Source organism: Ambystoma mexicanum, chromosome 6p (genome assembly GCF_040938575.1).
Source record: "Ambystoma mexicanum isolate Mex_15411 chromosome 6p, UKY_AmexF1_1, whole genome shotgun sequence".
In the NCBI taxonomy this organism is placed as follows: domain Eukaryota; kingdom Metazoa; phylum Chordata; class Amphibia; order Caudata; family Ambystomatidae; genus Ambystoma; species Ambystoma mexicanum.
The window spans coordinates 385,735,988-385,759,289 of NC_090935.1; the positions used below are offsets into that span (position 1 = coordinate 385,735,988).

A 23,302-nucleotide genomic window follows, 5' to 3' on the forward strand; every position below is an offset into this window, starting at 1 on the left:
GCATTTGCCAGGCACTGTGCCATGAGGGTACCACCTGGCTCTAAAATGGGGAACAGCTGGAAAATCATGCGAGAACATGGGCATATGATGTCATTGCCTGGCAAACGTCTGTCTAATACTATACACAAGACAACACTGTTGGCTTTGCGAGTGCTCGGTTTAGACACTAGTGCAATGAACAGATGCAAAGACACACAAATTGCTTATAAATCAATTGGCTGATGGCACACATTTTTTAAGATATTTCTATGACACCAGGAGCTCATATACAGAAGCAATGAAGTCATTAAACACTCGAATGTATGCTTAGATAGAACACTGACAGGCCCTATGCCGTATGGTTTGTGTTACTTTGTGATAGTGCATGCTCAAACAGTTCCGAAGAGGGTATGTTTTGGGAGGGAGAGGCAGGTAGTTGATGGGAACGCCTTAGGGATTAACATGGCAATGTGCAGTCAATGAGTGGATAAATTACCAAACGTGCCCATAGGATATGTGTGCTTCCTCACATTCCATCGCATTTCTATCTGGATCCAATGCAAGAGTTCTGGCGTACACCTAATAGCCAAAACTAAAAAAGGATGGATGTAAGTCTCTGAACAAGTAATAACCACTGGCATTGCACTGGTCTGTCTTCCACACCAATGTTTGCAAATCAGCCTTGGCCATGCCTCTAAGGTGAGCAGCCCTGCCAAAACTGCTAGACACAAGACATAAAAATGCCTGTGACCGCTTGTGTTCCAGTGCAGAAGAGACCTGGCCAAGCAGTTGAGATTACACTGCATCTTTTGGTGGCAAACCAAGATGTATTTACTAATGGCATGTTTCCTACTGTAATTGCACAGACATACTAAAGAATAATGGCATGGAAAGCTGTCGACAGTAATGATAGTAGTAATGTTTATTTCAAACCCTTGCATCTATCATTTTTTGATTTGACTACACTCCCCCCTCAAGAATGACATTTTCCTCGCTACAAATCTCATAATTTCACTTATATTCAAGTAGTTAATGCAACAGAATGTATACTTTGAATGTAATTTGTAAGTGCCCTCCTTTGATTGATGCACTGCATAAATCTATGTGCAAGCAACATCATCGGTCATTTATTGTTTAATACAGTTAACCATGTTTTTAAGCATAATGGGAATAACTTTATATTCCTACAAAAATAAAGATACTTTAAATTACAGAAATCAACTTGTGATTTCAGTTTTGAGCGTTGGAACGTAAGTAAGATGAACCTTGCAGTTTAAAAATAGCAACACAGGATCTTCTCTCATAATTATATGCAGCCTGCTTAAATGGGTGTGCTACAGAGGTGTGAATGGCCCTCCACCTCCCTTGTCATTGCTGCATTAACGGCTGTGAGGCATACATCATTGCCCAGGGCAAGCAAACAAATCCCCAGCGAATTGAGCTAGAAGTGCAGTTATACTGCAGAGAGTACACTGATTCCTTGGATCTCTTGGACCCACCTCCTGGGCTTCTGGTATCAGCCTGTATTGCTCCTTTTTTGCGGAATGTTAATTCATAATGTTAATCGCTCTGTAACGGCTGCAGCACATTTAGAGCGAAATCCCCCAGTCTGCCACCCTTCCCTCAGTGGTGTTTAAAACCAATGGCAAGGCCCCCTGTCTTGGGGGGGCCCAGAGGTAACCTTGGGGGGGGCCTGGCCCCCTTGGCCCCCCTGCTGGAGCCGGGCCTGATGCACATGCCCGATTAAAACACAAATAGCAGAACGACCCGTCATGTGGCGGGAACACGCACAAAATAACTAGTACACCATATAGTGCATCCCACACGTGCTTCCATTTTCCATGCCAACCAAATATTGCTTCCCTCCCCCTCCTCTCTCTATAATGCATTGTTTTGGCCATGGGGGAGGGGGGGCACAAACGTGGCATAATACAAACATAGACAATAGAAAGATGAGACTATAGCACAAGAGAAGGAATCCTGACCGGCACTGAGAGCAATAATACATAATACAAAGGGGGGGTACAACTGCGTGGAAAATGCTGCTAAGAAAGAAAGCATAGCCACAACAATGGTCATATTGTAGAGTATGCTATTTTAGTTATATGTGATATTATCGCTGGGAAAAACATCGAGGGTGGACTCAGTATTTTTTTGAAGGCACTACACCCCCTCCCCTCCATATTTTTGGATTAGTACAATTATATAAACAAACTCCAGTCCTAGAATATTTAGGGAAAGTGTTGGATAGTGCCTTTAAAAGAAATATCGGGTCACCCTCGATGTTATTTCCAGCGATAAAATCTCTGGATACTGCTGTTTTCAAACTACACATTGAAAGTGCTGAATGAACGATTCCCCCTGAATAATCAGACTTGGTCCCTGTGATATCAATGAGTTTAGGCCCATAGGTGGTGGTGATAATGAATGTTTAGTAGAAGATGGGGTATCAGGTAATAATATCCCTATATATATGGTCGCCAGATATAATGTCGCCGGGAAAAGGTTGTGGTGACATTATATAGGTGACCATATATATAGGGACAAGGGCAGCAGGGGTCCCCCGCTCCCCATGAAAAATAAAAAAGGGTTTAGGGGTTGCGGGGGTGTCCCCTGCTTTGTCCATGTAGTAATGTCCCCACAAAAAACTGATGATGTGGTGGATCAATCCTAGTGTGTAAGAGGAAGATGTGAGCAAAGAAGAAGAAAAGTATAAAGATGGCTATTTTTAGGCTGAAAATTAAATGGATGAATGTGATGCAAATACATTTTTACAGTCTGAACTGTAATGTAAAAGTTTTACATACCATCGCCAATGTCATCATAGATCTCTCCATCATTGGAAGAGCTGTAAAAAAAAAGAAATCATTATGGTTGGTTTGTCTTTCATACCAATCTCTATCTCTGTATTCTCTCTCTCTCTCTCTCTCTCTCTCTCTATACATATATATATATATATATATATATATATATATATATATATATATATATATATACACCAGCGGTACCACCCGGCGTTGCATAGGTCAAATTGCACGTGTCTGTATCTGACATGCACGTGGGGGTCTGCTATAGCCTTGTGCATGTTGTGCATGTTTTATTGTGTCATAACGTCCTATTTTTGAAAAATCGCAAAATCTTCAATCTCCCAAAATCGCCTATACTCAGCGCACAGGGCCGGACCCAGCTTCACCCCTGTGCAGGGCGAATGGGTGGGGTTGATCAAACTTCACTATCGCCAGTACACCCCTCACTGGTATGCTGACCTTGGGCCAAAGTTTCAGCGTGCCAACTGTTGTGGGGCTGGAGCCAACAATCGCAAAATCGTCAATCTCCCGAAATCGCCTAAACTGATAGCACAGGGCTGTAAACTGCCCTGGGCAGAGCGAATAGGTGGGGTGGGTCAAATTTCACTATTGCTAGTACACCACAGACTGGTGTGCCAAACTTTGGCCAACATTTCCCCCCACCAACTGTTATGGGGCGGGCACCAACCCTGTATATGCAAACATTCTTTCACAAATAGATATATAGATAAAGCAGAATATCTGTTCATTTTTTCCAATTCCACACCGTTCCACCAATCTGCACCAAATTTTGCATAAGTTACCTGTTATGACCCTCAGGACATTACTGGCTAGATAACACTTGGACACCCCACTGCTTTCCCAGGATTTCAGCCCCTTGACGCATGAGACGGTTCCTTCAAATCGGCGAAACATCAATGTGGTCATAGAAGGACTAGACAAAGCTCATTTTAAGCATCTTGGTACGAGGAACACAACTCAAAGGCCTTCAAAACCACGTTTCAAGACCCTAGGGTGCACCATTTCCAAGATATTTGCACTGCAACGCACTACACCAGGGCAGGGTGAGGCGACAGGGTGAGGGCGCGCACAGAAGGTCCCACGATGCTGCCGCACACCAATTCTCCCCTCAACGTCTGCTATGGGGTATGGAAGCCAGCCACACATGCCCATTCTCAGTGCACTTTACTTTGGAGTGCAATGCACATCAAGCCTTAAGCGACTCGCAACAGCGACCTACAGGATCATTGATTTTCAGCAATTGATGAGAGTGTTATCATGTATGTCTAGAGAACCTGTGCCAAGTATGTGTACTTTTTTCTGGTTTAATTTAAATTGTAAAATATGACTTGTGCTACTTAAATGCTGATACATTATATGATCTTCTTTATACATTATATCTACCCATTACATATTAAAAGGTTGATACTGTAGTTAGGCACGCCAATTGTATATATTGCACTTTTATTTCTCTCCAAACAGCCATTTAATCAATATATCTTGCCACTATTTTGTCCACAATATATCGCAGATACATGATTGATACAGCTGTGTAAGACCTTGTCTACCATTCCATGACGAGATTTCTCATTTTCATTCTAGCTATGACTAGCAATGAGATTGAAGAACGGATTACATCATTTTCTTACTGCTACGCAACTGTTAAAACAAATATGCTGGCCCCTGAAGTTAAGTCTACTAACGTATTTGACATTGAAATCAGAGACGCTAAACGAATCCTAAGAGCAGATTTGAGAAAGCTACGTAAAGCATCCATTACATGGAACAATAACTGAATCTAAGTAAGAAGCTGAAAAATGCCTACAGAGCATGGCTCAGGCAGAAACGCTATACAACTAAATTACTAAAATGACAAACAACAGTTCAAACACTTTGCACAGGGAATTCTCGATCTATATGGGGACTGCTGAGCATGGCACGGAAGACACAAATATCTCTTTGACTAACCCTATTGGTATAGTCCAGTGGGAGAAATTCCTGAAAACCCGCAACCATACTGTCCAGGACAAGTTACAGGAGAGGAATATCCTGGGTCGACCTACTGCCCCTTTTAAGGTGACAGTTGAATCATTGATTGCCAGGATAAAAAAGGTCAAAACATCGAGAGCTCCTGGACCCAATGGCCTAGCAAATGTCTTCCTAAAGAGTAATCCGGAATACTGGGCAGAGGTATTTGAGATACTATTTGAAAAGATCCTGAAGGAGGGGCAAATTCCGGAATCCTGGCAGACAGCAACCTTGGTGCCTGTCTACAAAAGGGGAGACCGCACGGACCCTGGCAATTACCGTCTACTATCTATGTTGGACTGTACGGGCAAATTATTCGCAGCATACCTACTACATGAGTTACAAACATGGGCAGACAGAGAAAGGATCCTAGACCAATTTCAATGCGGCTTTAGGGGCAGATATTCCACAACACACAACCTGGTTGTAATGGATATCCTTCGTAATAAGGCCAGAACACCAGGTAATCCGCTCCTATATGTGCTGTTTGTTGACTTTATGGCTGCTTTCGATCTAGTCCCCAGGGAGTTACTGTGGTCTAAACTTGAGAATTTGGGTTGCCCCAAAGGAATACTGCACTACCTCAGACTTTTAGACCATAATACCACAGTCTCCCTGAAGTTAGACTCCAAGGGGAATATGACCAATAAGATTGGACAAAATCGTGGAGTAAAGCAAGGTTGTGTCACAGCACCAATACTATACAATCTGTTTGTCCACGACATACCCAAAATATTAGCATTGGAACACAACTGCCCCCCCCCCCCCCAAGATTGGTACTGCTCACTGCCTGGTCCTAGCATACACTGATGATTTAGTCATCATGGACCATACTTTCAGTGGCATCCGAAGATCAGCAGCGGCACTATGGACGTATACTCAAACCAACGGCCTGGCAATCAATTTGAACAAAACCCAGATGGTAGTATTCAGTTCCAAGAAGATACCACTAGTGAGCCTCAATATACATGGGACTGCAATTCATTATACCCCATACTACAGATATCTGGGCATTGAGATCGAGCCCAAGGGGCAATACACTATGTGCAAACAAGCCAGAATCATGAGAGCAGCCCAAGCTACAGCCCTGATTTATTGCTTTTCTACATCTCGTTGTGGGTACACCATCTGGGCAGCACGACAACTTTACCTCCAGGTGCTAGCACCAATGATAACTTACGGCCTTGAGGCATTGCAATTGATGGACATGGAATGGCTGCAGATCTTTGAAGGAAAATACTGGAAAAAAATACTCGGTCTCCCGGCTTGTATTCCCATGTCCATTCTCAGATTAGAACTGGGCCTCATCTCCTGGAAATCCCAGGTACTCAGAAAAAGAGCTGAACTGTATTTAAAAGTGACACCTTACACAGATAATCTCTTGTTAGCGGCAATTCACTGTGAAATTAATAAAGCCTCCTCATATCTACTTATGAAAAAACATATGAACTGTTATCTTGAAACGATTGGCTGGACCCAAAGACAACAAGCGAATACAGCTTCTTCGCTTAGAGTGCTATCAAAGAAATCTGAATTGCATGACTGGATCAACAACTTTGCGCATTTGGAAGATCTAAAGCGCTATAAATTTGTGCAACATATGAATTATACCTTCAGGAAACCATTAACATACTTGAATCTCTGCCCTTCGCCGCGCCTGAGACGAATTATTCTCCTGCTAAGGATTGATCAGCTCCCAGTATTGGCTATAAGTGGGCTTAAGAATAACCGCACCTTATCCAAACGCTCCTGCCGATTGTGCAAGGACAGATCGGAGTCTGAAACTGGCAAACACGTCCTTACCAGATGTCCGGCTATGCTAAAAATCTATACAACATGTTATGCAGACTTTGTTCATAGATTGGACCACGTTAGTAGTAATGACTTCTGGCTAAGAGCGATTAATGCAAGGGGACTGAAACTCTACATTGCAATGTACAATGTATGGATGAATGTAGAGAAATCATTGGACATAAGTATATAGTCAACTTGCAGTCTATGTATGCTAAATTTTGCTAGAGTTTTATCTATGAACTAATAGGTTTCTCTATTAGTAATTGCTTATTAGAATCCTTTTCTTCCTAGAATATGTAATTGATATAACATAATTAATTGTTAATTATAAGGTATTAATTATAAACTATTTAGATATTTCCATCTTTTAATTTTGGTTATGATGTGTTTATCAAAATTTTCTTTTTTCCTTTTTCTTCTTTCTCTTTGTGATATTACTACAAAATTTTATTTATTTTATTTTTTCTTTGCATAATTTCTGTAAATGTAATAAGAATATTTATGTCATATGTGAAAGCTTATGTTAAGCTATAACACATTAATAATAAATACATTTTCATTCAACAGTGGTCGAAGTGCCTGCACTTGCATGCCATGCTCACACCACACACTCTCAGGCACACCTGCATCATGGTGTGCATAATAACCAGAGAATTGGGTTTTTTAAGATTAAAACACTTGCCCCAGGCCAAGAGTGCTGTATGCAAGACTCATCACAGGTGCTCTCCTTTTTTCATCTATTCATTTGTATATCTAAAGTTATCTTTCATTCATTGCACCAAGGGATTTTTTGAAAATATTTTAAATCAAAGACCTGTTTTATTGTTTCCCTCTCTTTCCTGTTCTGTTTTCAAATATTGGGCTAATACAAAGCAACCGAAGAAGCGCACAGTGCCAAACTGATTTTGTGACTTTTTAACGCTGGCTTTTCCTAATCACAGCCACTTGACAGGTGGTCACATTACCTCCTCACTTTTACCGCATCCCTGTATTAGACCCATTCAATTTGGTTTATTTTGTATTCAGCCAATCCGGTTACAAAAGGTAGAAAGCATTTCGGTCAAGCAAAGCATTTTCATTTTAGGCCATATGTAAAATCTAATAACAAATGACGCTGATGGAGAGGTTTGAACTAAGCTCCCATGGCTGCCCCCTTTTTCAAGTCAAGTGTTCAACCTCTGTACAAGCAACTGTGTACATGACATTGTGAGCAAGAGTATAGGTGCTTAGGCTGAGCACAGTGAGTCACTATGTTACCAGGAACAACTTGCGGCTGGCCTTGAGTGCTCACACTGCAGGCCAGTAGAAACTGCTACACATCGGGTGTGGCTCAAATCTTGCACATAGGAACTGAGGCTTGCCTTTGGCGCCACGCCGTGGAGAGGATGTGGAGGTGCAGTTCGTTTGCCGTAATGCCAACCAGTGATGGCGGCGAAAAAACGAAATGTGTGGGAAGCTCCTCTTCAAGAGGCAGGGTCTTGTACCGCATCCAAGGGTGCATGCATCACAATGGGGCAGATATTAGAAAGGCTGATCACACATACTGTACATTAGTTGATCCTCTTTTATACTCTAGTATCGATGTGCCTTACATTATTTAAATGTATTTTAAGGTGGTTTGACTTTCAACTGGACATTTGTCTGCAGGATGACATTTTGGAATAAATAAGGAACCTTTATGACCCTTGATTCACTGCCTGTGTTTAATGTCCTTATGCATCTGCTACTGTAACCGTCAGAATTGGAATGTTTAATGACTTGCAAAGCGCCCTCCTATGTGCGTACGAGTTAAGTATTTTTTTAAGCTAGCATAGAGGGAAGTTTCACCACCACGCCAGAATGACTACAAGTACATTCTGTGCAGGTTGTGAGGCCTGACATTCAGCCAGTGCAAATAATGTAAAGAGGTTACAAATTTAAATGGGCGTTTGAGACCTCAATCCTGGTTATTAGGTGTTAAGTGTCTCGCCAGTTTTGAGTATAAGGTTGGTGTACTTAAGGATGGTCCGCTGAAACTGGGCAACAGTCTGTACCCACCACATATGACTTTCTGTTGGTACAGTGAAAGTCCCAAGCACATTCAAAGAAACTATGAGGATTTTCAAAGTAAACCAACTTTAATGCAGAGTACCCCACTACGGCCGTACCCACTGTCTTCCAAGGTACGCGACTTGAGTCTGAGTAGCATCTGCGTAAGCATGGACGGCACCTGTTCGATGATGATCAACAGGATGGGCACCATTCCATGGGCACCCAAATTCCCAATTGCCTCCTCGTGCACATCACTGCTACACTGGCAGGAGTTACAGCCCCCAACGGTGTCCTGGTCAATGTAGTCTGCACTTATGGAGAACCCTGTCACTGCATTTAGATGACAAATAGATGTGTTACCCGTCCCTTGGTAGCTTAGTGGCTGTTTCTCAGTAAAGCTTTGAAGATGTTTCTCTTTTCACAGGGACCTCTGCATGGGGCCCTGCTAATGAGTCCAGCTCCAGGATGGCTTAGGCCACACTGTGCTTTATACTCATACCCAGCAAATGGAGATGGTTTTGAAAGACACTTGATAGAAACTTGCCTCACTGCCCATTATTTCCTGTGCATACTAGGGTTTGTGTGCCAATACAGGGCACACTTAAATGAAGACATATGTTTCTCTGTCTACCTCACAAACTCCCATAGGGGAGGATCTTCTGGGTGAAATTCGAAGGCAGGGCCTCACTCACCAAGACTTGTACAAGAGCCAATCAGGAGATGCCACATGTATACCTGTTACCTTATACCGGATTCACAAAGCCTAAACAAATGGATCAAATCTGCCGCTGCTGGCGTCATCGCTAAAGTGCTCTTGAGCACTTATTTGTGAGTCGTATTTGCATCCCAAAGATGCTCCAGACATCGCCAGAGTTGGTCGATGTTTAGGCTTTGTGAACCAGGTGTAAGGTAGTAGATGCAAATATAAGGGGCTCACATATATCACATCAGCCCCAGTGCGGATCTTTGTCAACAAGGCCCATGGTATTAAATCTGTGCAGCATTTGAGAATTGGATAGGTGGATCTAAGGTTCCTTGCTGATTAGATCCAAGTGCCACAGTAGATTCACAGGCAGCCAGCCATAGTTCTCTGTGAATGGTATATGGACAGAGATAGAACTGGTCAATGAAGTAAAGATTACAGAGGAATTCAAGATCCATGATGGTATGAAGCAGGAGCTCATATCAGCCTTAAGGCCTGGTAGAGTGTTGGTCGTGAGATCATCTAAGTGGCATGCCCTCTGCTCCAACAATCAGCTTCCACCACCTGCTTTCCCTCCCAGAGGAAGGCCCAAAAATCCCTCCACCTAAACACACCACCAGCTCTGAAAGGCCATGCAGTACTAGTGTCATGCGATTACATCATTGGCATTGACCGTGCCCCTGTTACAGAACTTAGCCTTTAGCAACTGCTTTTCCTCCAGATCAGGGCCTGAGAACGCCTGGCAAAGATCAAGTCATATAATCACATGTACAGCAATTCCCTCCTGCAACAATCAGCCACCAGCAATTGCTTTCCTGCCCAGGAAAGCTTTCATTGCCAGAACGTCCCTGCCCACCTTGTTCATTACTACATATTAATAACTCCTCCTCCCCACTCCTATGATTACACACAAACTACAAGCTTTCAAACAACGGGCATGCTCTTGCGACCCTAATGACCTCATCAACATGCCACCGATCATCCACTTATGCATTACCAGTCACGCAGCCTCATGCTTCCCAACGTGTGCTCTAAAGCCTTCCACAATCCAGACATTGCCATCCTTTTTACTACCCACACCTGTGATGCTTTCTTCTCCACAGAGACCTTGTTCTCCTCCACCACCACACATATCCTTGAAATCCTCATTCCCACAGGCTGAAGTCCATTGGCAGGGCAGGAATCACCAGAGTAGACCTCTCTTTCATCCACAAAACCCTTTAGAATAGCGCATTTCAAGAATGATGAATACTCAACTGCAGAGAACTCTTCACCTCTCACTTCTCAATCTCACGCACAAAAGCAGTCACCTTCCACCTAATCTACCAATATTCCGACCTCACAAAAGCCTACTTCGGCTAATTTACAGGCATCATTACATGGCTACTGTCTACCACTCTAAAAACCTGTTCCTGGAAGACCTTAACCTGCCAGTAGTGCTAGCAGAAAATAAAACTAGAGAAGACCAACACAACCTGTTCCTGGAAGACCTTAACCTGCAAGTAATGCTAGCACAAAAGACCTTAACGTGCCAGTAGTGCTAGCACAAAATAAAACTAGAGAAGACCAACACAACCTGTTCCTGGAAGACCTTAACCTGCCAGTAATGCTAGCACAAAAGAAAACCAGAGAAGACCAACACAACCTGTTCCCGGAAGAACTTAACCTGCGAGTAATGCTAGCACAAAAGACCTTAACGTGCCAGTAGTGCTAGAACGTGCCAGTAGTGCTAGCACAAAATAAAACTAGAGAAGACCAACACAACCTGTTCCTGGAAGACCTTAACCTGCCAGTAATGCTAGCACAAAAGAAAACTAGAGAAGACCAACACAACCTGTTCCCGGAAGAACTTAACCTGCGAGTAATGCTAGCACAAAGGATAACTAGAGAAGACTAACACAAATTGTTCCCGGAAGACCTTAATCTGCCAATAATGCTAACACAAAAGAAAACTAGAGAAGATCAACACAACCTGTTCCCGAAAGACCTTAACCTGCCAGTAGTGCTAGCACAAAAGAAAACTAGAGAAGACCAACAAAACCTGTTCCTGGAAGACCTTAACCTGCCAGTAGTGCTAGCACAAAAGAAAACTAGAGAAGACCAACACAACCTGTTCCTGGAAGACCTTAACCTGCGAGTAATGCTAGCACAAAAGAAAACTAGAGAAGACCAACACAACCTGTTCCCGGAAGACCTTAACCTGCAAGTAATGCTAGCACAAAAGAAAACTAGAGAAGACCAACACAACCTGTTCCTGGAAGACCTTAACCTGCAAGTAATGCTAGCACAAAATAAGACTAGAGAAGACCAACACAACCTCTTTGACTTTTGCAACATTAAGAAACACGTCATAGAAAACACCCACCACAAAGACACATATCCTAGCAGTCACCTCATCTCTAGCCATTGAATGCCTGTTACCTCTACCAATGGATTCTTTAGACCATTCTGTAAAATCTACCCACCGTCATCGTATACCTCCCAACAATCACTGAGAAACCACCCAAAACACCACCATGCTCATTGAAGAACTTCGCCATGAATGCGCTGGCAGGAGTCCTTGCACCGAGGAGGGGTGGGGATACCAGCCATTGGATATCCTCAGCCCTCCATAATTGGCCTGGCTTGGCTCAAGGCAGCTAATTCAGACTTTCTGTGCAGCGTATGGCCAGTATTCCCAGGCTCCTCGGGTGATAACTCTTCAATAATTTATGATATGGAATCATTCATGTTGTTATTGACTGTTCTATTAGATAAGTGGTTGGCAACCGTGGCAAGTCAAGTACGACATTTATCACTTTAGCAAGCATGGCCAATGCTGGAAAAGGAAATATAGGTTTTGGCCAACATCTGTTCATCGTAAAACTTGCAGAACATAGAAATGCAGACTGTAGTGGAACTTAATGCCAGTGATGATTGTGTTTCTTGTGATGTGGACATGCAAATGCTGATAACTGGAGGCATATGCCATCAATTAAGCCCAACTGAAAATACTGAACTGGGCTGGATGGCAATAAACCTGAGTCGCTGGTGACCTGGGCAAGATGCGGGCAGGATCTGGTAAGTAAGAATACAATACAAACAACGTAAAGGTCTACATTCCGATTTGATACATATGGTAAATACAAATAAAACATACAAATATAGCCACAATTGAAGCTGTTCAATACTCACTCAATGTTACTCCTCATTACATAGCCATCTGTAAAATAAAATGAAACCCATTGTCATATGATAACAGAGAACGCCTACGGGACCTTGCTTCCAAGTACCTTATGAACAGATACAAATAAACAATAAGACAACCAGTGACTAAAGTGCACGGAGGGAAGGGAGAACTGAGGTAGTGATGACGTAAGCAAAAGAAGAAATGGGAAGTTGAAATGAGGAGTGTTAGGAACTGGGGACAAGGCGTTGAAACTTGATTTGCTGAGGTAAAGAGGGGTATGCAACCAAAAATATGGGGCGCTAGTGTAGCAATTGGAGGACTCTGAGATGGGACCTAGAAAATACCTTTCAGAAATGAGTGCACCATAGCTTTTCAGAACACAATCTCTGGGTCCATCTTGTGTGCTGTGGCAGAAAAAAAGATGCCATACTAAGTCACATGGTGAGGTTAGGCTTATCACACCTGGCCTCATGTATGATGATTGAGTATACTTCTGCCAACATTACAAAAGGAGTTTCTAAAATTCACACTACTGTTATGACGTATTGTTACAGTTCAAATGTTGAAGTTCAAATCGCATCACTTAATGTAATGCCTGTATGCATACGTTACATCATTATATTAGAAGCACATTGCTATTAATATGTCTTTTGGGAAGAGTGGTATGGAAAATGTATTTTCTTCAAATATTCTAGAACCAGAGCTGGATATAGTAAATTCTCTTGGCATGTTTTGGGGGAATCGGTGTAGGGGCAGTCTAGCAGTAGTAATAATCTTTATTTCTGCAGCATCGCCATAAAAGCAGGAATATCAAGGAATCAGATAAAACAACATTTAAAACACAGGTTTAGACCATAAAACAGGCATTTTTACAACTACAAAATACATTTCATTCTCAAGCGCCAGGCGTTTTTAAAAAAGGAAAAAGGCCAAATGGGCTCGGAGGTCAACATGATTTTGACTATACAAGGAAAATTCCAACGAGTATTTAGTTCTCCTTGGGTTATACTTTTTATAAGTAGGAACAAGCCACTTGTAGTGGATCTAACAGAAACAGAAAGTGCTCACGGTCTTCGTCTCCCTGCCCACAGATTTTACACAGGGGTAAATCACCTTTGCCCCAACTACTTACGACCGCTGCCAATGAAAGTATCCCCAACCTTGCTTTTAAAAACAAGGTACCTGCTTCCTTGTCATCAGTACAAGATAAATATTCTTCTTGGCCGAACTCGTGCTTCCCCTTGATGTATTCCACTTTTGTGCCAGCCATGCTGATCTCTGAAAAGGTTATTTTGTAGTACCAGTCCCTATATCTCTGCTTGATGCAGTCTTTCAATACCATGTGGTCTTGATGTATTCCACTTTTGCGCCAGCCATGCTGATCTCTGAAAAGGTTATTTTGTAGTACCAGTCCCTATATCTCTGCTTGATGCAGTCTTTCAATACCATGTGGTCTTGATGTATTCCACTTTTGCGCCAGCCATGCTGATCTCTGAAAAGGTTATTTTGTAGTACCAGTCCCTATATCTCTGCTTGATGCAGTCTTTCAATACCATGTGGTCTTGGGGTTCAAGTGTAATCATCAGGGGGTGGCTGTGTTTTCTGGTAAGGTCTGAGACATAACTAACCCATGGGAGGGCTCTAGCGCCTTCTTGCGGGGCACAGTGCTGGATGTGTGCATCTTTATCAAATGTATTATTTTATAGTAAGCTCTCTGGAAATAGGGATGCTGTAATTTTCAATGAGCTGCCTGCAGCAAGACATTTTTACTACAAAATGTACCAGTTGTCGGAGCACTAACTGTGAGCAAGCTTGTACACGTATACACTATACCAGTATGTGGTGCACTTTTACAGTTATTTCACTCAGTGGAGATCTTTCTTGATTGACTCAATTGTGGTTATTGAACCCATGAACCTCTTCGCTGCCTTTAATGTTATGATATGAAAGGTTATTCATAACGTTGATAACACGCTTAATGCCCAGAGGTTTCTAAGTGCGGGCCCGGGGATCGAGCCTGTGTTGCTCCATAGAGACTTGCTTCTAGGGCGAGCACGTTGCCCCGGCGCTATCCTCCTGGGAAAAGACTTGATATCATTTACTGATGAATTTTCTGACTAAAAGAAAGTTTGCATCATGCCCAACATTAATGTCCCCATTAACAGAATATTGTGTTCATGCAATTTAAACATTTAGTGTCAGAACCAGAGACTTTTCTGCAGATTGTGGAATTGGGCAAGTGAATTTCACTTGGGATTTCAATCATATGCTGTGAAAAGAATATATTTGCACATCTTCAGAAAAATCATGCTGCAGTCAGTGTCTGCAGAGTGTAAGCAGTACATGTGCTCTTGGTGGTGCCGGTGTTCAGTGCCTGCGTGTGGCACACATAGGCATTTTCGGTGCCATGTACATCAACAATGGAAATAAAGATGACGGACCGCAGCCCTTGAGTGAGGGTCCTATTTAATTATTTATTTGTGCTATTTTTATTGAACGTGGCCTAGTGTATTTTGCCAGTGGCTTGACCTTGCATCACTAAATTTCATTAGGGCGCAGCGATGTGGTATGCATAATGTACCACTTGCATCTATGCACTGTGCAACAGCAAACATGGGCAGCTGCCCTCAGCTACAGACAGCACTTGGCACATGTGCGTGGGTCACACAGACATGCGTAGCCTGCAGCCTTGCACTGCCCATACCACTTCCATATCACGAAATGGGTGACAATCCTTGGCTGCAATAAGTGTTTTTTAGTGCATATTCATGAAACACAATTTACAACCGATGGTCAGGCATTTTGTTTATCAATAAGATACCCCAAACATCATGATGTTGCCTGTGGATAAAATTTAATACATGTGCATGCTAACCGAGTGCAGAGCCTACTGCCGCGTGCTCTGTGCACTGATCAGATAAACCCAAGGCCAACGAATGTGCTCATGCCATGTACTTTGTGGACTCATCAGATAGACCATTGGAGCCCGGTTCCTACTGCTAGCTATAGTCAGTACATGTATGTGGTCTACACACCTTCTACCACTCAGGAAACCCCAAAGAAATAATGTAGCCTTCTGCCAGAGAGAGCATTTAGTGCACGTGCATCCTACTCACGGTCCCGCTCTGATACAGTCAACACATCCCAATGTTTCTTGGCTGCGGCCCATGTTTACTACGAATGTGAGTAGAATCGGTGTACACTTTCAAATTGCTAGCCAGCCTTGCACTGCCCATACCACTTACATATCACGAAATGGCTGACAATGTGGTCTGCAACAGCAGAATAAGGATGCGGGTCTCAAAGACAATGGCAACGTAGATTAATCTCTCAATTCGATTGACCATAAAGCAATCTGCCTAAAAAGGCGCAGCTGTGTTCTCGCTGTCACAGCCCTACTTATATTTTGTTATTTTTAGAAAGCATTTTCATATCTATACCAAGGAAATGGTCCAATTTACAGAGCTAAAAGACTGCAATGTGCATTGGTCTTGATGCAGGGATAACCATTCCATGCAACTTACATTTTCCTTCGTCGTTCCGGCACAGCACTTTGATGTCGTCTGTATTTTGGATAATCTCTACCGTTTCACCTGGCTTCACTGGTAAGTCTTTGGTGCCCAATTTCTTTGAATTTAGGCAGGAGGTAATCTTGACAGCACGAATAATATGGATTTCCCCATCATACTGTGGAGAGAAATAATACATATACGCATTCACATTAGTAACCTGTCTGCTCTTTGACTTGTACTCAAAACGTGTTACATACATCTTCTTTATGCTTGATGCATGAGTTCATACAGCAATTCCAATCTCTGCCCACGTGCTCAATATAGAACTGAGCTAAAGACATTTACATTCTTTTTCACCTAATTCTGCATAATAATGAAGCTAGACAAACTCTCTCTCTCTCTCTCTCTCTCTCTCTCTTTCTCTCTCTCTTTCTCTTTCGCTCTCTCTCCCTCACACACACACACACACTGTGACGAATGGAGGGAATGTGTCCCTTCTCCCAAACCCTACTGTGAGGCTAGCGCGGTGAGCCTGCTCCACAACACCCTGTCTAGGTGTCGAGACAAGTGGGAATTCACTGGGAGAGACTCCCCCTTACGGAACAAAAACTCCCGTTCCCATGAGGAACTCCCTAAAGCTGTGCATGTTGTGGCCTGCGTCGCATGCTCTACAATACCAGAAACCTTTAAATACCACGACTGGTATGAAGAAACTCCTAATAGATGCCAATATCTTACAGAAAAGGAACGTGTCCCTTTAAATCCAGGTACCCAATCCACTGAGACGAATACGTTAAATAATGCGCCCTTGAGGAACCAGAGAGAGAGGGCGAGGAGAGAAAAAGAGGATTGCATGTGCCGGTAACTAAAGGCCCCACATTGCGTAACACCTGGAGGAGGCAGAGTAAGCACAAGCCAGGAAGCCCAACACTGCAGACTGGGACGCCAGAATCACGGCGCAGCCCCAGCACGAGAGGTCAGCTGGGACGGAGCCTGACGGAAGAGACTGGGATCCCAGCATGACAGCGCAACCCCCGCATGAGAAACCAACAGAGCAGGAGCCATGGCACAACCCCAGCACGAGAACCCAGCAGGGCAGGTACCCAGAGGAAGGTGGTGGCAAGGCCACAGAAGACCTGTGGTGGACAACTGGTCCTACAATCACTGCCGATTTCACATTCCTTTTCACCTAATTCTGCATAAGACAGTGGTCGAAGTGTACAAAAAGAAGTAGTGAAACTAGGTTCCCTGCTGGCCTGTCCCCGCTCTCCACAAACCCCATCACCCCCCCACCCCCACGACGCGCAATACAAATCCCTAAACAAATGCACCTGCAGTTTAAGGGAGCATTCAGTGCAGTGCACAGTTCATTTTCTTGCTACACTTTTATTTTAAAACAAAACCATTTCAGAGTGGTTTCTTTTTAAAATAAAAGTATAGGAACAGGAAAACTTAATTCAAAAAAGTAGAGGAGCACCACTCCAAACTGCTCATACCCACTTCGACCACTGGCATAATAATGATGCTAGACAGACAAACTCACTTTCTCTCCCTCTCTCTCTTACACACACACACACACACATACACACTGTGACAAATCGAGGGAATTTGTCCCTTTAAATCCAGATACCAAATCCACTGGGAGGAGTACGTGAAATAACGTTCAGTTGAGGAACTACAGAGAGAGAAGATTGAGAGAGTAACGCATGCACAGCCCACGGGAAGGAGGGGAGTTTGTTCCTGACTACCAAAATATACTACAGCTACCAGAATCGCTTGAGACTAATTGAGACTAATCTGTAACACCTGAAAAGACTGCCTCGCTGAAGATTGTTAGAGACATGAAAGTGCTTGGAGGAGAACAACAACTGAAATGCAGCAGGTATTCAAAGCTGGGAACTAGAGTGCACATTTCACCCTCCCTCTTTTTTCTACATACATCACGGGAAGGCCCCACACTGAGGCAGAGTAAGCACAAGCTAGGAAGCCTGTGAGTTTGAAACTCGGCCAACACTGCAGACTGGGATGCCAGACTCACGGTGCAGCCCCAGTACGAGAAGTCAGCAGGGATGGAGGCGAAGGAAGAGACTGGGACGTCAGAGTCATGGTGCAGTCCCAGCATGAGAAACCAACAGGGCAGGAGCCCAGAGGAAGAGACTGGGATGCTGGAGCCATGGCACAACCCCAGCATGAGAAACCAGCAGGGCAGGAACCTGGGGGAAGGTGATGGCGAGACCTCCACTGCAACAGCCTCCCTGCCTTTCTCAAACTTGAGCAGAACCACCTCTGGTTCTGGAAGCAACTCAAGACCTTCCTTTATGCTTCTGTTTTCTCTCTTCCTCTCCCCTGCTGATGCACCTGACTGCTCTGCACACCGGTCACCTGGTCACCCTCAGAACTTGGGCCCGGGCTCCTGCATGTCCAGTTGCCCTCGCACTGCCTCTGGGCTCCCCAGCACTTAAGAGTCTGTATCTGCAACCCTACACTCCCTTCTCTCTGCACTTATGAGCCACCCGCTGGCTGCACTTTTGAGTTAACTGCACTGACCCACTCACCCTAGCCCTTCTGTCCTTCCCTCTTCCCTGCACTTGTCAATCTGAATGACACTAAGGCCTAGTAAGATTGTTAAGTTGTCCTCCCTTGTTTAGCCCTCCTTGTATTGTCGTGCCTAGAAACACTTGTGTACAGGTACGCTTTAAATGCCACATCATATATCATACTACGGAAGGCCCACGCTGGAAAGCCGGTCCAACAATCATTGCTGATACCACAGTGCATAGAAAGATGCAGGGTGCCTGAACCCATGTTGGAAGACCGGGGCACCAGAGAGAGAAAAAAGACTGCAAGGAGGAAGACGCTGATGGGGGCAAGGCGACGGCAGTCCGAGACCTGAGAGAAGGTCACTGAGGAATAATGCTCCTGAAGGCGTTCTCCTACACAATAGATGTTAAAGGGGAGAACAGGAATAACAAGAGGCTGAGAAGGGATCAGTATATCCAGCAAAAACCTCATCTCAGTGGAAATCACGAGACAAAGTTACCCTTGTAGCAAATGAATTTAAACCTTTGGAATACTAGAGAAAAAAGTAATATTAAGAGAAAGGAACAGTGGATGACAATACCCTGGGAAAGGGGAAAAGCCAGCAGATATGTTGTTCAAGGAGAAGAGAATATCAAAAGGAGAGAATATTTTGAGCAAGAATTCATAGGAACTAGACAACTGAAACGATTAAAGAATCAAGTAGGCCAAAGCCAATTGTCCAGGAGAGAAAGACTATCCAAATAATAGTGTCGTCCCAGGATTTGCTGGAGACAATAACCAGGAATCTATAGCTTGTAAAAGATCCCCAAAAGGGACTCCCAAGGAGAAGGTTAAGTTCCAGACTGCATTGAAGAGTTACATAGACTTATCCAGGAAGTCATGAGAGACTATTTGAGGATTACATATTAGTAATGAATCCTACAGACTGGTACTAGAAGTACCCTCAGGAGAAGGGAGTCATTATCTGTATATAAGTTAGTTTTCGTGGTGGTAGTGTCAGTTAGGGTAGTTTTAGAGAGCAGACTTATCCTTTTGGATATTCACGGCTGACTGACGAGCGCCTTATCAAATGTATAACAGTAAACTTTTAGTCAATGACACTATCATACCTTTGGATAGAAAAGAAAATAATATTGAAAAATAATGAAAAACTTGATTCTTTCTCCCACCCCTGTAACTTAAAGCATCTGCTTCAATTGAGTTTGTTTTCTTTTGGCTATCCTCCATCATGACAAAGTCCATGTTTGAATGGGTAAGACTCTGAACAAACAATCTGTGAAAGTTATTGTTCATAATTATAAAGGAAAATAGGAAATACCTTAAATTTTTTTCTGAATTCCTTTTCTTCTTTCTCCATCTTTTTCAACTTCTTTACATCTTTATCATCAGTTCTTCCCAGGGTGAGGTTTTTCGTATTCATCCCAGAACTAAATCACCATAGAAAAACATGTCATTTATTTTTTTCAAATTGATAGGACATAAAATGTTAATTATTGCGAGATTGATGGTATTATTCTCTTTCAAACTAATTTGTTCTTCAGAGAACTGAAATTTATCTCAATTTAGTATTCATATTGGTAACTTGATTTGATTCTTTTGCCTGGCAGTTTTGTCATACTGTGTAGGGCATTTCTCAGAAAGATTATACTCCTTTTATGAATCTTTATGATTGAAAGACTCAGTGAAATGAGTGAGCTACCACCTGCACAACAGAAACAGACATCTGTGGCTACCACAATAATCCTTTCAGTTATGTCACCAACTTTCAGCCTGGGATCTGGGGCAATTTGCAAGGGTTTTACAGACATCTGTACCTCAGTCCTCTTATAATCTAGGGCCCTCAGGAATGTGCTCTGCCTACTGGATCAGAGTACCTACACCTTTCAGGTTCCAGTGATATCAGGGTTCTGCACTCTTCAGGTTTAGGGCAGGTGCATTTTTCAGATTCCCGGGCTTTCAGGGATTCAACACCCTTCAGGTTCAGGACATCAGCATCTCTCTAGTACAAGTGCAGTCATAGTTTACCCACCCTTCAGATTCAGGGTATCCCTCAGGTGCAAGTAATGTTAGGGGTTCACCGTTGTAAAGCTGAGCTCCATAGCAACTTGTGCACCTACATTGCACGCTCCCTCATTGGCTGGAGCTTACTACTATACTGCATCGTGATTCGCCGGCAGGCGAGAAGCTGGCCCTCCTCAGAAGGCCATACTCCAAAGGCTCCTGTCCCAAGCCTGTCGGAGCCAGGAGGAACAAATGAACATTCCTATACTTTAATATAACTTTCAGACAACGAACTGTGAGTAATACTGTCACACCATATGTGCAACTACCACATAACTGCCGCTAGTCTATCTACGCCTGTTGAGTGCCATTACCTAGGTTTTTACATGTGCGCAAAGCACTTTGTATGAACGATTGACCCCCTGTTCAATGTAATTGTACATCTATGAAACCTAATGCTTAGGTCTACACCAATGCGGTTTCACTATCCATCACAACCCAGCTGCTTTTCATATACCTATTGTGCCCCTGAACGCACGCATCGGCATTGTCTCAAATCAGGAAGGTGCGTTCGGCTGCATCATATATTGCTATAACACAACCACACCAGGCACCCCATACGATAACCGTCTACCCACTTAGAGATTCAAGCATGTTCCATTTGTTCTCAACCTAACCGTTCTAAACCATCCCACATTAAGCCTTTTGCTGAAAGCGGGAAGTTACACTGTTATATAATTCTGCCTCCCGATGCGCTCTTTGCCGTGATCATCATCCTGTTTACTGTGACCCTGAATTTTATTTTGACCCTCAGTCCAGCCCTGTGTGTGTTAACGTGAGAAATTACACTGTTATATAATTCGGCTTCCCATCGTGCTCTCTGCTGTGATCATTATCCTGTTTACTTTGACCCAGAATTTTATTTTGACCCTCAGTCCAGCCCTGTGTGTGGTGACGTGAGAAATTACACTGCTATATAATTCTGCCTCCTGATGGATGCACTCTTTGCTGTGATCATCATCCTATTTATTGTGACCCTGATTCAGAACTTGACCCTCACTCTAACCCTGTGGCACGGATAAAATCTGTGGCCAGTGCCTTGCGACTATACTGCTATGCTGCAATGTTTAGCTCTCTATCGTGCGACTAGCAATAGTCACACCAATTGTTATAGCTGTTGAACTGTTTCACACGTAGCTTCTGACATACTAAGGCACTGCCCTGGTCTGCACCTATGCATTTACGTCTACTATACCATTTATGGATCTGCAAGGCCCTAGACCGCCTCAGAGTCAGCCAACTGAGATTTTGGTAATCTGTACCACACCTCAGCCCAGCCTACTATTTGCCAATGTCTTTATCGCACTCAAACCTAGCCTATTGTGAATGAAATGCACCAACTGCCCTAAGTACCCTTCATAAAGCCCAGGGCGCTATCTGTGTATCACCTGGATCCACAGCAACCTTATTGTGATACCAGTGTTAGGACACACGGCCAGACCAAACCCACTACCAATGCCATTACTTATCAGCCCACACCTAGCATACCGCATGAACACTGGCCTGCACCCTTGCAGAGCCTGTGAACTGTGACTAAGCCTCATCCATACTATGTTCACCACTAACTACCATGCAGTCAGTCTACTGCTTTCTTCAACAATCAGACTTAGCTTTAATATAGTGGCTAACGCTCCCTGGTAGAGCCTGTACACTCAACAACAAACATGACCACCCCTCCTATGATGTCAGAGATCAAATCAACCAAGTTCTTGCCACCCCTGAAAGACAGTGTACTGTACACTAACATTAGGCCAACCCCATTTCTACCCGAAATTAAACGTAATCTCAGCTATTACAACACTAATACAGCTATACAATCGACTTGCTAAAAATACCTATGCCTAGTCAATGGATTAACCTTTATGCCAAGAAACCTACACCTAATCAACCTTGCCCCCCTAAACTCAGAAACGAAAGATTAGGTTCCAGATTTACCAGGCATTCTGCCACACAAGACAGATCTCATGCAAAACTTAACCGATTCACATGACTTAAGCCTCCTACACCTAATATTACTGACCCCAAAAACCCAAAAAGTAACCATAGCAAGTATATTACTATCCCCTCTGACCTTATTAACCATCACATCAAAGGTGCTTTAATTAATGCCAGATTCCTAGCAGCCCACGCTACCGATATAGCAGATATTATTATCACTGGAGAACTAGATTTCTTAGCTGTATCTGAGACCTGGCTCCATGCCGCATCAGGGCCTGCCATACTACTTGCCGTGCCTGACACTTATACTGAGCTGACAGAGCCAACGCTAAAGGAGGAGGCATTGCCTTTATCGCTAAATCAAACCTAGCACTCAGAGTAGTCACATACCCAACTGCTAAGTCTTGTGAGCTACTTACAGTCAAACATGATACTTTTAAGTCTTGCACATTGACCATTCATCTAATATACAGACCACCTGGCCCTATTAGTTCCTTTGAAGAAGAGGTTATGACTCTACTATCAACCAATACTAAACCTACCTCTCAAATATTACTGCTAGGGGATTTAAACCTGGGTTTCCAAGACCCTAATGACCAACCCGCCAAAAAACTGGCTGATTCATTAACTGAATTCGGTCTCTCACAAAGAGTCAATCAACCCACCCATGAGAAAGGCAGAATACTAGACTGGGTTGCTGACATTAACTGTGAGACTTCAATCAGATCTATTGAACCAC

At 43.4% G+C, this 23,302-nt stretch overlaps 1 protein-coding gene across 3 annotated transcripts in view; it reads right to left on the reverse strand.

Moving 5' to 3' along the window:
- Positions 1 to 23,302, reverse strand: part of FYB1 (FYN binding protein 1) — an 838,597-nt gene that overhangs the window by 56,109 nt on the left and 759,186 nt on the right. For all 3 annotated transcript variants that reach the window (XM_069627166.1, XM_069627167.1, XM_069627165.1), the window contains 4 exons: positions 19,883 to 19,991; positions 16,036 to 16,198; positions 12,517 to 12,544; positions 2,787 to 2,827 (listed from right to left, as the gene is read on the reverse strand). In XM_069627166.1, the coding sequence (XP_069483267.1) occupies positions 2,787 to 2,827; positions 12,517 to 12,544; positions 16,036 to 16,198; positions 19,883 to 19,991 (341 nt within the window). The remainder of the gene's footprint in view (positions 1 to 2,786; positions 2,828 to 12,516; positions 12,545 to 16,035; positions 16,199 to 19,882; positions 19,992 to 23,302) is intronic.